This window comes from Gavialis gangeticus, unplaced genomic scaffold (assembly GCF_001723915.1).
Source record: "Gavialis gangeticus isolate Ggan-Ray unplaced genomic scaffold, GavGan_comp1, whole genome shotgun sequence".
NCBI classification, from domain to species: Eukaryota; Metazoa; Chordata; order Crocodylia; family Gavialidae; genus Gavialis; species Gavialis gangeticus.
This window is the reverse complement of record NW_017728964.1, coordinates 8,646,756-8,664,036: the sequence shown is the minus strand read 5'-3', so window position 1 is coordinate 8,664,036 and position 17,281 is coordinate 8,646,756. Positions and strand designations below refer to the sequence as shown.

The window sequence follows — 17,281 nt, the reverse complement described above, 5'->3', positions numbered from 1 at the left end:
GAGGAACACACTGTCCAAATCACCCACATTTGTTTTTGCCCCCTGTACCCCACCCTCCCTGCAGGTCATGCCTGCCCCCCACCCCACACATGGGTTGTGTCTGGCCCCTTATCCCCTGGCAGACCCCCAATCCCCTTCAGCCTGCTGGACCCCCAACCACCTGCTAGGCCACCCACCATCCTGACTTACCTGATATTGAGCAGCCATTTTGAACTGATTTTACTTTTACTTTAAACAGAAAGCTCAGTGTCCTAGTAACTTCTCTATATGTGACAGTCATGGTAAAGAGGCACTTGTATATCTTGATGCCACTTACTGTGTTTGATGTATGTACAGATCACTTTTAAACCAGTGTGTTTCTTATGAATACCAGCACCAGAGTCCTTCTGATTAGAGTGAAATGTTTAATTTCCCTAAAAAGTGTGTGTTTAATTAATATATTTTCAAGTGTTTTAAAATCATCAGTTAAAAATTGTTCTAAATAGTATTCTAATTGCCTGTATTTAGAAAGCTAAATATCCTCTGGGTATTTGTTTTCATATCCAGTATATGAGAGAGAAGTGTCTGAAGTTTGTCAACACGGAAGTCAGAAGTTGTTTCTCTATTTTTACAGGACTTGAGCAAAGTCATCTGTTGCAACCTGCAGTTATGTTGTTAGGTAAGGTAGGGTGGAGTGTAACAGGTGCTTATTAATACCTCTAGGCTACAGGCAGAGGTGACTGTATTTTCTTGAATGTTCTCTGAACTCAGCAGGTGGATATTGTCTTAATAATTAAATTGCGAGTGGATGCTGTTTATCATCTTGTTTGGATAACATGTGTTTTAATAACAAATAACCTTTTTTAAATTTAGAAGAAATTATGTCCAAAATATTTGTTCAGCTGCTCAAAATAAATTAACATATTACTAGTTTTCCAAAACAGGATTTGGCTAACTGACTTCTGCATTTCTAATCGATCTTCGTTTTTCATTTAATTTTTTCCTTTAAAATGTCTTTCAGGAGCTGTTAATTTTTTCAGGAACAGTCAGTTTTAGGTTAATATAATTTTTTGGTATGTATAAAAAATGGAAGTAAGGTAACCATATACACAGCAGTGTGATGATAGTAATTTTTTGACAGTTAAATATCATAATGAATTGAAATGATGTCATAGAGCAAGTACAGTAGCTGATTGTGAAGCTGTAGATTGCATTTTATTGCTCCGTGTGCCAAAAAGCAGTGAGAGCATAAACCTTATCTATTTACATCTGAGAAAAAGATTACGCAGTAGGTTTGAAATAAATAATTTTTATGATATTTAGGAAATGTGAGAGCAGTTTCCACCTACCTATCCCAAATCCTTGATGTTACAATTTGGTTGCTACCTACCTGAATGCTGTAGGTACAATATGTTGTTCCTTTGCATGTGTGTGTTTTTTTTAATTCTATTTTGCCTTAGTGTTCATGATCCTTAGGTAGTATCCAGTGCCCAGCACTGCCTAAAGGTGGTTACATGACCACTGTTTAAAACTTTAGCATGTGTAAAGTGGGTGTGTCATACTTTACTGTTGAACCCCAGAACAGTCCTTTCGGTGTAGGCATATCCCTAGTGCCACCCCTAAAATTTGTTATGCAGCTTAATCTAATTGTGTTTGACTTTTAATAATGAAGCACAGGGATAATCCTGTTGAACTGGAGTGGGATTGCATGTTACTTTACACCAAAAAGTGGAAAGATTTATGGAATTGGAGTATAAAACACTTAGCTCTGATTACACTGTATTGCTATAAACTAATACATACTTTTTATTTGACCATAAGCAGGTTATTTTACTATTTTCACTCTCAGCATTCCAGTGACAGCACTGAGACTCAGATGCATAGTCAGCTCATTGAGTGCTGGAGGTTGGGGCATGAGGTGTGCTGACCATTGCTGAAGCAGGGGAAGTGGGGACAAGGGTGAGGGGAAGGGAAGGCTTACCTTTGTGGGCTGCTGCTGCTGCCATTGCTGTAGCAGCGCATCGGCTTTGCTTAGAGCAGCAGCACCATAGCCAGGCTCTCTGAGAACTGACCCCAGCACCTTGTTTCTTCCCTCTTTTCCCCTGCCCCTGAATTACATATGTATCGGGTATAGGGCACTGGCTCTGGCAGAGGCTGCTCAGGGGGCAGGGAGAGCACTTGCCACATCCCCCCCAGATCCGCTGCTTAGTGCAGTGCTGGCCTGCCCGGCTCCTGTGGCCAGGCAGGGCAGTGCAGGCTGCTCCTGTGCGGCAAAGACTCCCAAGGGGGCCAGAGATTCTGGCATCCCCTCATAGCTGGTGGCCAGGCTTGGTGCCCCACGCACCTTGCCCAATGTTGAAACTATTTGCATATTTTTCCAGATTAAAATCTCTGAGTTTTTCTCTCTATATATTATAGGTATTGAAGAACCATGTTAAGACTCTCCTTGAGATGGAAGGAGAGGACATATTACCACAAGTGGCTGAATTAGTTAGGGTAATCAATCTATTTTGAAGGAAATTTGCAGCAGGTTTGTAAAACTGCCTCTGGGAGTTGTTTCAGTATTCCTGTAGAACCAGCTAATTCTATTTTTTCACCAGTTAATGCAGCATTTTTCAAAACAAGTTTGGCTGCATTTTTTTAAAGCTTTTACTGCATTTTTTTCAGAAATGGTAAAGAAAATGCCAAAATATCATCTTTGCTGTACCATTTTCCCCTGAATAGAAATAGTATAATGGTTTTATATAATGTTTGTGGGCATAATGGGTACACCATAAATATTCTGACTATATTTGTTCTGTTTAGCAGATGAAAATCAGTTTTATTTTAAAATGTAACATATTCCTTTCCCAATATTGTGGCTTTTCTGCAGTGGTGATTTAAGTTAAATCTTAAAATAATTAGCTATTAATTGATATTTATTTACTATTTAGTTTTCCTCATGTTATCCAAGTAAATGCAAAGATAATTAAACAACCAAATACTTTGCTTGATCCATGTAAAGATCTCCAGACCCATGTTTTTATTTCAGAAAAAGGGCTATCTGTAAATCTAATGTGACAGAGAGGTTTGAGAATTAGATTTAGTTCTGTTTCCCCTGGAGGCTGTTTTTTCTTCAGGCAATATTAGTTTATTAAGCTACATGCCATCTAGGGAAGCGTGCATTTAAAATATACTACTGCAGTTGCCAAAAGGAAGCCCGCCAGGGAAAATTATATATTTGACAGCGTTTGTCAGTGTGTTACTGGAACTGTGTGAAAGGTTTCATTCAGAGGAACTCAGAAGCTTCCCTTGTCCTGGAGAATGGGGGAGTTAGGGCCTGTGAACTGTCCAAGCGTTGTGATTTGTCTCCTATACATAATGCAGAAGCAGTACATTTTAGAAAAGTTGCATAATCGTTTCCAGATTTCCTTGTGGTGGGGATCTCAAGCCCTGAAACTTAGATTTTTACTTAAAGGCTGTCCTGTCTGGGGAATGCTGCTGCTGCTGCAAGCCCCACACCTGATGAGATTCCCAGTGGGGGCAGTGTTCTCCCTGCCACCCCCTCTCTGAGCCTTGCAGCGGGGCCAGCATGGGGGAACTCCACTACTACTGCAAGCCCTGCATCTCACAAGGCTTGCAGTGGTGGCAGCATTCTCACTGCTGCTCCTGCTTACAACTCTGCACCTCCTGAGGCTCACAGCAGGGGCCACTTTCTCCCCGCTGCTGCCACTGCAAGCCCCACATCTCAGGAGGCTCACAGCAGGGGCAGAATTCTCTCCGCTACAAGCCCCACTGCGAGCCTGTCAGCTGATAATGCTCTCAGTGGGGGCAGTTTTCCTGGTGCTGGCCCCTCTGTGGGCCCCACAGCCCGCATTGTCTATGGGGCTTGCAGCAGGGTGAATGAAAGGAATTCTGCCCCCCAAGCAAGCCCACTGAGCCCTGTCAGCTATGGGGCCTGCAGCTGTGGGAGCTGGTGATCCCAGGCTCCCCCTGCACCAGCGATAAGGTGCGACGGGAGCTAATATGTAATCCCACAATCACACTTCCTGCCATGCATATGTGGCATGACAGGAGATGTGATTGTATGAATCGTGAATTAGATCTCATTGTGCCTTTCTCTGCACATGTAGAGGGGCCCTTAGATATATAAAAACGGATCAAACGGGCACTTACTTATCTGTGAGTGCCTTTTATAATTATTTAGAGCCACACATAAATATGAAGAAATCACCAGTAGTTTTGTACTGCTTACAAGAATAATTGATTCAGCATCCCTATAATCTATACTTTCCTCAGAATTGTTCTTAAGCAATTTCTTGTCCTAAAACCCCTGTAAAAGTTATCTTCAGAGTAACCAAAATCAGGCTATTTTGGATCAAATTTCCAAGAATTTTACTCATTCCCACAGTCTGTAACAGAAGCACTGAGCTCCTGAGCTGCTACTTGTAACTGTTCCCTGCCCTTCCTAAACAGTGGAGGGAAAAGGATCTTAAGGGAATCTGCCACTCCATGACTTAAAGCTTGTAGTCATTTGTCTGTTAATCAACAACAACCAGAAAACCAAAATTCCCATCACTGAAGTTCAGAGAGTTCATTAAATACTGTGTTGTGTCGACCTCTTTTTTTTCTAGTGAAGCTAATTTAGAAGCTAGCAATAGACAGCTTCCTAATTGTTAGCTGCCAGTGTCCTGAATATCTCTGCCAGAATGTGATAGCAAGACAAAACTTGTTAGCCTTGTGAATGACCACCCCATTCTGTAAACAATATAAGTACATCCATATATATATGGATAGCTTCTATAAATGTAAAAATAAAGGGTAAAATACATGCTGCTAGATCCCTCTGCCATTTAATCACCAGATACTTCTGTGTCCTCCTTATATGCTGCTTGAGTGAAAAGATACTATGCTATTAGAGCTAAAGAATCATGGATCACTTTACAAGTTGGCATTGGTAACTTATTTGATCGTCAGAATCCTCATGAGTGGTTCCCACAAGACTTAATTGATTGCTTCACGGTCGATATTTCTTCGAAGCAATTTTAAGAACGGGGGCGACTTGAACTGAAATGCCAGCAAGAGACAACTGCCCCTAGTTCCACATTTTTATAGTAAAAGTAAATAGCGCCTTTAGAATCTAGCTGAATCAGTATTTTGATGGAAAACAGATAATTAAATCTGAACCTAAGCAAGTCTAGTGGTAGGAAGAGAAAAGTACAATGTAGAATTTATCTGTATCATGTCCTCCTTGTAAGGCTGCCTGCCATCAGTTTTAGTAATTCTGTAGCTTTAGAGCATGGATGTCAAATGTACAGTCTCTGGGCCAGATCTGACCTGCAGAGCAGCTCTATCCTGGTAGCCTACTGGAAGTTGCGGGGGTGAATATGAGGGTCTGGCCTACCGCTGAAGTTGGGCCCAGTTGACGTGGCCATCAGTGTCAGAAGGTATGTAAGGGCTTTGCCAGATATACCCCTGGTTGTCCTGTAGCTGCTTTTGGTTACCACATGCACCACTGATTCTGCCCAGCCCCTCTGCTCCTAGCACAAATGATGCTTCCTAAAAGTGGATAAAGTTTTCCATTGTTTCTTGTGTTTACTCTTAAGGGTTGGATAGCTTGATTGAGTATCCTATCCAGTGCTGAAATGCTACAAGAAGTCAGTTATGTCACTGAAGCATTGGTAATATCAAGCTGAAATGTCTTTGATTTGTGACATACCTCAAAACCAGCCGATCAAAAAATGTAACCTCAGTAGTATGAGGATTGTCCCATGTAAGGTGTCCCAAGGCAAAATTTTCAGGCATGTACTATTTTAACCTCAGGTGACTTTTACTACAGTGCGTGGGTGGTGATGGATGGTTTCAGGTAAGACTGACAGCATAGCTCAAAATGGAGAATGCCTCCTGTTTTATATGCCTCAACTAAAAATCCGTGTTACCTGTTGTAGCACCTATTTTTGAATTATAGTTTGCATGAACTGTTAAAAATATGCACATTGTTTTTTGAAATTTCAAAAGGAACTATATTTTGAAAGCTGTTGCCGTTATAGGAGCATTTTACTTTTTAAGACTAGCAATTTTTGTGCCCTTTTCTTTTGGAAAGAGGGTAAGACTCCCAAATGTATAAATATTTTTTATCAAATGTTTGTCTGTCAGCAATGTAAGAAGATGAAAAAAATTTCAAGTACTTTTATTCTTGTAACAGCTTCCTGCTGTATTTTTTTCATTTTTTCAATAGGCTCTTTCTAGGAGGACGGTTGGGACAGTGCAAGATATTCCTTATGAGGACACATTAGTATATATGTACATTCTTTTTAAATCTTTGCTAATCTGGGGTGTTGCCTTCTATGTACTTTTCTTTGGGTGTGAGATCACTGAAGTACAGATATAGAGGGGTAAGAAAAGAAACATAGGCTATGAGGCAAGAAGCAAATGTTGTGTTAAATCAAATCCCTGTTTGTTAAATTAGCTTTAAAATAATAGCTCATATCTACTGAGAGCAGCATTTTGTTAATTTTTACTAAACATAAGCAAATATGCACCTTTTCATATAGATTTTCATTTAAAACTTAACATTGAGTAGCTTTGTATTTTCCTTAGCTATAATAGTCCTAATTCTTTTGTGTATTTCTTATTTCACAGTTGTTCCTGTGATTTTAAAGGCATTGACATATGATGAGAAGAGGGGAGCCTGCAGTGTGGGTTCCAACGTGAGAGATGCAGCATGCTATGTTTCCTGGGCCTTTGCTCGTGCCTATGATCCCTTAGAACTGAAACCATTTATTAATCAAATCTCAAGGTAAGTTTCTATGGGGAAAATACTTTACTTACCGTGCCAGGTAGCAGTGCTCTCAAATACATGACACTGCTTCATGTGGGCTACAAGAAGCAGTGTAGTTATGATTGTACAGCAATGCATTTGGGCTAATTAGCCTGCCCATAGCATCATGTGAACGTTTTGGTTCAGGAGCTGCAGAATATCTGGGTATACTGCTGCCTGGCACAGTAAATTTGCAGTGAATTTTTTCTTTGGGTAATGTAGTAAATAGAAAAGTGCTATTAGAGAGAGTCTAATATTGTAATGTTTTGATACTACGTATCCAAAACCTTTTAGGCAACCTTTTCAGAAATATTTTCTGAATCATTTTGCTCGAGAATAAGATATCCTGTAAAGGGATGTTGCTGGTAGGTGTTGTAAGGCTTCGGTCCTTTTCTGGTCGGCACCTTGTTCCCTACCAACGTCAGGGTGAGGCGGCACCCTGGGGCCACCTAGATGGTTTTGGGCACTGCCCCTATTTGCCTGCCATGCCTTTTATGTTGATTGATGGGGAGGCAGTTCACTGTCGGTGGTCCCAAAAGGGGACTTGACCCTGGTATTTCTTCATGGGGATCCAAACCTCCCCTTTACCCCACCCTTACCACATCCACAGCCTGGGAAGACACTGCTTCCTGCGGTCATCCTTGGACTGATCTGTTCTCATTCACATTACTTGCCTTGACCTGGGTCAGGCCTTTCCAACTGTCAGTTTTTCTCAAGTTGATCCCTGGTCTCTGGATCAACTTTTGGGTAAACTAAACCTGCCCCGGCCTGGGATAACAGAAACTTAGGCTAATTCTTAACTGAAAAAGGTGTTCGATGTCTGCCAACAGGCACCCAGGATTCTGACTCCCAGGATCCCTCTGACTAGGAGCTAATCACTCCTGGTCCCACCATCTGGTGGTACTTGCCACTTCTCTGTAGGGCTCTGATGCGGCTGCCGCCTGTTCCTCCCTCTTCACCAGGTTGTCCACGGGGCTAAGCCATAGCTTGTTGTCCCTCCCTGCTGCAGTACCTGAGTTTCCTGCTGTGGTTGTGGCTCAGCTCGGGCTGGTAATGGAGAACCACTTCTCCCCGCTGCAGCTCTCCAGCGATCCTTGGCTCCCAGAGCCCGGATCCCTTGCTCTGTCAGCCGGGCTTCCTTCCCTGTGCTTGGGGCCACCTGGCTCTGCCACCTGTGTCTCCCAGCCGTCATGCTGTGCCTCTCGCTCTCTCCCGCTGATTTCTCTTCCTGCTGCTCTTTGAGTAGCCTGCGCTGCTCCATGGCCCCGCCCCCAGAGCGCGCTGATTTGCAGGCTCAGGCAGCTCCGAACTGCCGAGCCTGCATGGGCATTTCCCCGCAGCTGCCGCTTGTCTCTTTCCCTGTGGTAAGTATCAGTGCTTGTTGGGAGGGGTCTGTGGCCACGTTGGGGGTGGGGGGTGGGGTTTACCTCCCCTCTCACAAGGGACTATATAATCTCCCTTAAAAATGCTCATTTAACTTGGGTGATATGAATGAAGTTACCCAAGTTGTGAAAAGTTTAACTATTCTTATCTCTACACTGGGAAGAACAGATTTTTAGGGGGTTTTTAATTAAAATTAAAATTTTTGAAATAAGATTCTATAGTGAAGTTTTTATGGTACTAGAAATTGTACCGAGAGTCTCAATTGAGGTATAAAAATAGTGTAATATAACTTTAGCCCTGGAAAAAGAAAACCTTTTAAACAAGATCTCCTAGGTTTATGATCATCATTAAAATATATATTTCCTTACAGGTTTTTTCAAAGGGTACAGTTAATGCCGTTTCAAAACAGGGACCAAATAATTACTTATTATGTGTAATACTTTCATTTTCATTTGTTTACCTCTCACTTTAAAAATAAAGAATAAATTCAAAGAAATCCATAAGCAAACACTGTGGAGGAATTGGTTCCTAGTACTGCTTGATTAGGAGCCTTCTGCGCTCTCTTTCCCCACCTGTTCTGTTCTCCGTTCTGGAAAAACATGACTCCAAGGAGCTATGAAGTCTTTTGGAGTTCAGTGCAAGAAAAGTGGAACTGATAAGCTGTTCTAGATTTGGGAAATAGATTCATGGAGTGGTGCACTTATGGAGGAAGCAGCAGGAGGAGGGTCTAAGGAAGAAGCTGCTGCTTCTCTTTCACTTTCCAGATGCATGCTTGGTTGTAGCGACCCAGCAGGGGGGTTCTGCTTTTACTGATATTGGGGGCATGTCACTAAGCACTGCCTAACAACCAGGATTATTTTCTTAGCGTGATCTAGGTAAAAAATTCCTATTTTCCATCCTTTATAATTAAACCTATTACAAACTTCATCAGTATCTTTATGGTACTGACTCTTTGGTTATGAGATTCATCCTGGTTTATTTTGACAAAAATTGATGAAATGTCTGAAGTTATACTTCTATCTAAAACTGTTTTGCTCTTGCTTTAATGAAACTGGAGGAATAATAATAGTAGGATCATAGGAAAATAGGGCTGGAAAGGACCTCACAAGGTCATTTAGTCCAGCCCCCTGCTCAAGGCAGGATCATCCCTGACTAAACCATCCCAGCCAGTGTCTCCTACCTGCTCTTGAAAACTTCCAAGGATGGAGATTCCACACTCTTTCTAGGTAGCTTGTTCCAAAGCTTGACCCCTTTCATAGTCAGAAAGTCCCTCCTAACTTCCAACCTAAATTTCCTCTGCTGCAGCTTGAGGCCATTGCTCTTAGTTCTGTTGGCTCTGATCATGGAGAAAAGCCCATCTCCATTCTCTCTGTTATCACCCTTCATGTATTTGAAGACTTTTAGCAAATTCCCTGTCAGTCATCTTTTTCCTGGCTAAATAATCATAGGTGTTTCATACTTTCCTCAAGTCTTGCCTTCCAGTCCCCTAAGCATTTTTGTTGCTCTGTGCTGTGGTCTTTCCAAAATGCCCATGTTCTTCTTTAAATGTGTCACCCAAAACTGGACATGCTATACCAGGTGAGGCCTTACCAGTGCCAAAAACTCTAATGCCATAACTTCTGAGCTGTCAGTTCTCCTTTCTTATACCATTCTCTTGTCTGTAATGCTTCATGTGACACACAATTTGCTCATTCTCTCCTTTACTTTACCATGGTAATCTGGCTCTATATGTAGGATGCAGACTCTCCATTCAGGGATCATCTGTTTATGCTTTTCCTTTGATATCACAAAGCTGTTTGAAAGATGCTGCGTGTGTTATTCATTGACCTGAGGCCAAGCAAATGCTATTTGCCCAGCCTTTTGGCTTTCAGTCCTCTAGTGTTAACATCGAATCACAGTATTGCTACATTCTCAGCTGAATAGGGAGATGCTGTAGAAATTCCTTAGGTCTGGTGTGGTTTGATCAGTGATAGGCTATATCTATTTGCATGTAAGCAGAATATACTAGCATAGCTGAATGATACTTCAGGTGGTATTTGTCCTGTAATAAATTTATATTAAAAGTTTCTTATAGTTACATTGGCCGCTTCATTTTTCTGAGTATAGATAGTTTGAGCACTTCGCAGTGAAGTTCCCTCTGAGGGCATTAGGTAGCAGAACGTATTCAAATACATTATGACACATGGTTTCACTGAGTGTGTCAGCAAGCCAATGACTACACACTTATTTTTTAATCTAGCCCAAGGTGTGTCACTCTTTTATTTAAAGAAGAGTATCATACTTTTAGCCACATGCAAATTATTGCTGTGTTGAAGGTGCAAAACTCAACATCTTAGAACAAAGCACTTGATATTCATTCTAATTTGATTACAGTGGGGAAACAGCTTGTTTTCTTATAGAGAAAAAGACTAATACAATTGTTACAGGAAAATAATATATTGTATAACTTAAAAATGTTGAATCTTTACAAATGCATGCAATTATATGCTGCTGAAACCGCCTTCCGTGTTGATAAAATTGGGAAGCATCATCCTTTGTCATTCTTAACGCTGTCTTTTTGGCTGGCTGGAGGTGCTCAGATGCTGTTATAGTTGAGAGCAGTATTATGACATGTAAGAAGTTACTGAATAATATGAATCAGACTTGAAAGACAAGGTGGTGGTGGTTGCAGAGCAAGTTCAGTGCAAGTATGGTAGTAACTACAAGCTGTTGAGCAGGTATGTAATTAAGTGATGATCCTTTTCATCTCTGAATCACTTTTGGCACAAATTACTGTTCTTGTCTGGAGTTTCAGCAGAGTGAAGCAGCATGGTAACTGAACCTCATTCTTGCCCTACTTCCAGTTCAGGTTGTGATACAGTGGTTATAAAGGGAAATTCTTTTGCTGGTTGGGAAAATATTACCAGTTTTTTTTAACAAGCATTTCCATTAGAGAACGTTGATAGAACTGATAAAAATCTTACCTGCTGATGAGAGAACTTTTTACAAAACGTACTCTTTATTAGTTAGACTTTGGAGGGCAAACATACTTTGTTATTCCCATCCTGAATCTATTTTTTGGAGGAACAGAGGAGTAAATATGCCATTTTTTTTTACCAGTGTCAAGACTTTTTAAAGACAAAAATATATTAATTTTATTGTGTTGTTTTACTTTAAAGAAATCTTCTTTGATTTATGACTTCTTGTTCATCGTGCGTTGCTACTAAGATGGGTAGTTGTAGAGAATATTGATATGGCAACTGTGTGAAAGCATCGGTAGATCTGGAATTCCAACTCAATACTATTCTTCTTGACAAACAGAAGTTTCAGGCAAATGGAAAGCTCTGTTAAAAAATCTTTGCCTCAGAATTCTAACGCACTTTCCTGAATATTTATCTTGGCTATATTTTCTTTTCTGCCCTTAATATGGGATCTGAACCAACACAGGTGTCATTGTAGTTGTGTGTTTTTTTTAAGTCCAGTTTAACTAGTTTCAAAAGCCTTCCCTCTCCTGTCCAAATTACAAGCCCACATGAAGTACAAAAAGTAAATGCTTGGTAAAATGATCATTAAAAATTAAGTAAACCCCTGGATTTTTAGGATTGTCTACCTTCTAAAATATTTTTATGCATCAAAAATATTGTGCTAAGTAAGACTGTCTAAAAGGGTGTTTCCCTTTGTTTATAATGCTTGATTAAAAAATCAATAAAACTACTGAATATGTCTTGTGGATTAGAAAGTAGAAATTATATATAGTTTAAGAACTATGAATTTTGTAAGGATAATTCTTTTCTTGTTTCCCTAGGAAAATAAATCAAGTAAATGCATTTTCTGCTAAGAATGAATGCACTCAGAAGTAGAGTTGTTTTGCCAGTTTGTTTAAAACTGCAGTGCAAAAAAAGTACTTCTATTTGTATAAACTGTGTAATTTTAATTCTTCAGTTCTTGCCCACTGCACATATTTAACTATGTGAAACTATTACTTAGTTATAAATTTTAATTTTCTTGAAGGAAATGACACAACCTGTCAGTAAATTAATCTTTCTTGGCATTTGTTTTCGTTCTGCTAAGATCTAAGTGCAAGCTATTTTCACTCACTTTAGCATTGTGCTATATGACACAAGTAGTGCACACAGTGTGGGAGTGCAGGCAACTCTGCCTTCCCTGCGGTGGTGCGTTGTTTGTGGTGAGAGAAAAAAAGGAAGGTGTGGCTGTTGGATAAACTGATGTAGCTTCCCCCAGGGCAAGATTGTCCTGCAGAATAAGGAAATTTGAAGTATTGCTCTGAGCTACATCTTGTGCCATGATGAAACATTGAGAATAACTTCTGTGTACAAAAAAATCTATTTGTTGTATGCTTTCTTAAGAAGGGAGTTGTACACAAGTGCTTGTCTTGCTTTTCTCTAGTGTAAAGCTGTGTGCTATATGTGATTCATGAGTTTAAAGGGTGTGCCCTATTTTCCTTTTAAAATTACTGACAATGTATTCAGTCTTTTTATTTGCATTCCTACTAGTTTTCTTACCAAGAGATTTATTTACTAAAATCTATGTAGCTTTCATGTAATGTAGCTGATATTGATTTAAATTTAGAATTTTTCACTGAAGAATTGTTACAAATCTCTAATATTGAAAAATGTCTTTTAAAGATACTGCCTAAATTCAATTGAATCAAATTCCAGCTTGATGCCCCGTCTGCTTGGAATTGAAATAATGTTGTAGATTCTAAGACACTTATTTCTCCCTAATAGTACACGAAGTTAAGCTAAAATAGTAGTGTCACAATATTTTTTGAATGATAGAAGACTTTGAATGGAATTAGTAAGTTTTAATAACATGGTTGATCTGGGGAACAGATTGAGGGATTGTGAAAGGATGTGTTAAAGAATTGGAGTTGTCCCTTTTTCAGGCACTGCTTATTGGCTGGAGCAGAGGGGAGTGGGCTTGCTCATTGACACACCTGAGGGTGCTCCCCTCTACCCTTTGTATTTAATCTTACTGAGGCTTTTCAAAAGCCCTTCTGCTTCTGTTAGCTGTAATACCTTCCCTCCCCTTAGTTGTAGCAAGAGAATCGTATCTTCTGTGATGCTGTTAGTCTGGCCAATTCCCTTCTTAAAATCAAAACCAATTTTTTCTTGTTGGGACAGATTGACGAGAGGTTTAAGTGATTTCCCCCCCACACCTCCTCGTCACAGCTTCAGAAAGAAAAGTTGGATTCCTTGAAATAGGATTAATAGTGTCTTGTGCAGGTAAAAGCTATAAGGAGTGGTCCCAGAGGCAAATGAGATTGGGATTTTGCTGGTGGGTTATGTGTGTATAAGAAGGGGGAGACCTGAAATCTCTGCTTTGATGGGCTGTATAACCTCACCCTTTTTAACCTGGTCAGGAGGAAAGGGAAATGAGATCAGAATAGGCTGAGGAGGGTCTACCCCAAGTAGTGTGATGGTATGGAATGTGCCCCCTTCTAAACTGCACTGGAAGCAATTAAACTTATGATATGAGGGAGCAGCCTATGCTTAAAATAACTTTTCTGTCGTTTGTTTTCCTGCCTGGCCTGCTCAAAAGGCTAAATATACTTCAAGGAACTACAACAGTGTCTTGGAGACTCAAAGGTGCAAGTCATTCTTTGCTGTACCTATTAGAAGTCAAGTGTGGAAAGTTTCAAACAAGTCGAGACATGTTTCGTTACCTGGCTTACAAAAAAAAAAAATCCCACTTTGTTTGACACGAAGGATTGCTTTATGTTAGGAAATCCTGGTGGAGTATCACATAAACTCCCACAATGAAAGCAGATGGGTGTAGACGCCTTAAACATGTTTCATCTTAGACACATTGCTCTCCTTGCTAATCTGCACGTTTATAGTAGTGGTACACTGTGTGCGCACTCATTTAAAATGAATTCTATTTGCACAATTTAGTAACCCAGTTTGGGCGTTGAAGGAGTAGCATACAACTGTTATCATATGGAAAAAGCTGAAACTGTGAGCACGACAGTTAAAAGTGATCATGAATTCCATATATTTTTACTTGCTGAGAAGCTAGACACTCAACAGAACTGTGCTACTGTAAAGTCAGTAGATTAATTTCTGAGTTTTGTTTGTCAAAATATTTCATGATTTTGAATAAGGCTTTGAACTTGCCCTTGTTCATATTAAACTTCTGGAAACCTGAAGCAGAAATATGCTTCTCTTACTTCTCAGCACATTTTTCTTTATATTTTCTTTACTTTTGTGTAGATGCAGTTCTTGTCTAGAAGGGTTTTCACTGGTCATTGGCTCTTTAAAAAAAAGAAAAAAGTTGTGTGTGTGAGAGAATCCAAAATACATTGATGAAAAATCAGAGGCCTTTGTGTCAGGGGGATTCCAAAGTTTTTATATTTCAGACTCTTACTAGAGAGTATCATATAATCATTTAATTTTGCTCTCATTATTGTGCACATCAGTTCATTCTGTTTTAGGCCCACACAGTATCCCTGTGGCATCTACTGAACTTACATGAAAAAATGATATTATGAAAATATTTAATACATATTCTTAGTTATCTTTGTGCAACACATTTTATATCCATTTTGAAAAAATATTGACCATGCTATATATTTTTGCCCTTAATTTTGTGTCTTTTGCTTTTTTGATTTTGAAGGCTGGTCCTGGCCAGGTGGTGAAAATTTAAAACAAGAGTTCCAGAATTGCAGGGGTGCAGGGCAGTCTCGTGAGCAAGAGGAGTGACATGGTGCACCAGGCAGGAGAGTGGGCAGGCACTGCTGCTGCCTGCCTGTGTGACGCACCATGCTGCTCTGCTTGCAGCAGTGCCCCTGATCTGGGGGTGGCGGGGAGGCAGTGTCTCGGATTTCCCAGGGTCCCATATAGTTATCCCATTATTAGTGAAATTAGTATCCTTCTGCTGGAACAATAGCTATTTTGGATTTACTTTTCAGCCAGTATATATTTCCTGTTTTGCCTAGAGGCAATAAATAATGTAAAGATGAGTTTCTGAGTTTGAAAGGAAGAATTTTTTGCTTGAATAATTTTCTGGAAAAAGGTTATTATTTGTCAAATGAGTTAATTGAATACTGGAGGTTACCATAGCTGTGGACTAGATCTAGGATATATTCTACACTTCTCTTGTTATATGGCAGATTTAAACAACAGTCTCTATTACTGGTAAAGGGCATTGAATGGTGCAAAATCATAACCTCCCCCCCCCACACACACGCACGCACGCATGCACGCACGCGCATAAATAGGCTAGTTTCATAGTAAATACTCCTCCCTTTTTGGCAGATTGCTTTGGAGTTAATTCTTAATCATGGGCTTTGTAAGAAGCATATTTTTGCATTAGTTTGTAGTTTTATTTTAAACTAGCCAATTGCCCATCATGAATGATGGAGAGTTTAAGGGAGTGTTTAAATGCCCCACCCCCCTTTGGGGCCAGCTATGTAAACAGTCCGTCCACCACTGCCATGTCCTCCTCTAGCCTACAACACAGTGGCTTCTTCCCCCCTGCCTGCCTGTCCGCCTCTACTTCCTCCCGCAGAGCAGTGGGGCTTCCCTCAGACTGAGGAAGCAGCAGGGGGTCCCTCCCTGCCTCCTGCTTCCACCTCCTCCCATGGAGCAGCAGGGCTTCCCTCCGCCTGAGGAAGCCGCATCGGCAGCTGCTCCCTCCCTCCCGCCTCCATTTTCACCTCCTACAGAGCAGTGGGGCTTCCCTCAGGCTGAGGAAGTAGCAGGGGGTCCCTCCCTGCCTCCTGCTTCCACCTCCTCCCATGGAGCAGCAGGGCTTCCCTCCGCCTGAGGAAGCCGCATCGGCAGCTGCTCCCTCCCTTCCGCCTCCATTTTCACCTCCTACAGAGCAGTGGGTCTTCCCTCTGCCTGAGGCGGCAGTGGTGGCAGCTCCCTCTCCTCTACCCACCTGCCCTTGCCTCCTCCCGCGGAGCAGTGGGGTTTCTCTCTGCCTGATGCTGTGGTGGCTCCCTCCCCCCCAGCCGCCTCTGCCTTCTCCCATGGAGCACCGGGGCTTCCCTCCACCTGAGGTGACAGCAATGGCAGTGGGTCCCTTCCCCCCACCTGCCCACCTCTACCTCCGTCTGCAGAGCAGGGGGGCTTCTCTCTGCCTGAGGAGGTGGTGGCAGTTTCCTCCCCTGGCCCACCCACCTCTGCCTCCTTTTGTGGAGCAGTGGAGCTTCCCTTCGCCTGAGGAAGTGGCGGTGGCAGCAGTGGTGGCAGCGACTCCTCCCTCCTTCCCACCTGCCTCCACCTCCGCCTCCTCCTGCAGAGCAACAGAGCTTCCCTTTCCCTGAGGAGGTGGCTGCAGCGGCTCCTCCCTCCCCCCCGCCTGCCGCCCTGTCCCTGCCTTTGCCTCCTCCTGTGGAGCAGTGGCTCCCGCCTCCCTGCCTGAGGTGGTGGCACCTCCCTCCCTGCCCGAGGAGGTGGAGCCCCCACAGGCAATTGCCGCCAGCCCTCTGGGCGGCACATGCACAGTTGCCCAAAAATGTTATGGACATACAGACAGACAGACCAATCACTTTATTATATTAGAATATTTGTGGTACTACTAAACAGTATTTTAATAAGTGTATTTTATAAAATATGGATATGGTTATAATCTCACTGACTCAAAACCTTCCTGCATAGCCCTATGTCAAAACTTTACTGAAAAAATGTAGAGGAGTCATCAGTTGCTCAGGACTATAACCTAAGGCATTGGAGCCAATCAGATATTTTGTTTTAGGGTGCAGTCTTGTCCTTCACAGTCTCTCAGTAGAGATGTCTTCTGAGAATATCTGACTTGTTGTTTGATATTTGAACTGGAGACATTATTGAAAAACGAAATTTTGTTTTTATTTGTTTAAAACTTTTATTTTCTTAAAATATCAGGAAATCCTAAGTTTGTTTTATTTTAACATGTCTAAAACATCTGTAGTATAAAGCACATTTAAAATAAAAACATTGCTGTAATTGATGGCTGTACGTTAAAATACTGAAAAGTTTGGAAATCGGCAAACAATGACACAGTGTTAAGGGTGTTATAACTCTTGTTGCAACATAATTAAGCACCCCATGGATTCAGATAGACAGACTGACTGGTGCCTAATGGTCATTAATCAGAACGGCCAGGGTGTACCAGCTTCTGAGTTTTCATATGCAT

General features: G+C 41.4%; 1 protein-coding gene across 1 annotated transcript in view; it reads left to right on the top strand.

Annotated features, from left to right (window-relative positions):
* Positions 1 to 17,281, top strand: part of TBCD (tubulin folding cofactor D) — a 281,185-nt gene that overhangs the window by 110,062 nt on the left and 153,842 nt on the right. Inside the window, exon 14 of the mRNA XM_019502452.1 lies at positions 6,601 to 6,757. Within this exon, the coding sequence (XP_019357997.1) occupies positions 6,601 to 6,757 (157 nt within the window). The remainder of the gene's footprint in view (positions 1 to 6,600; positions 6,758 to 17,281) is intronic.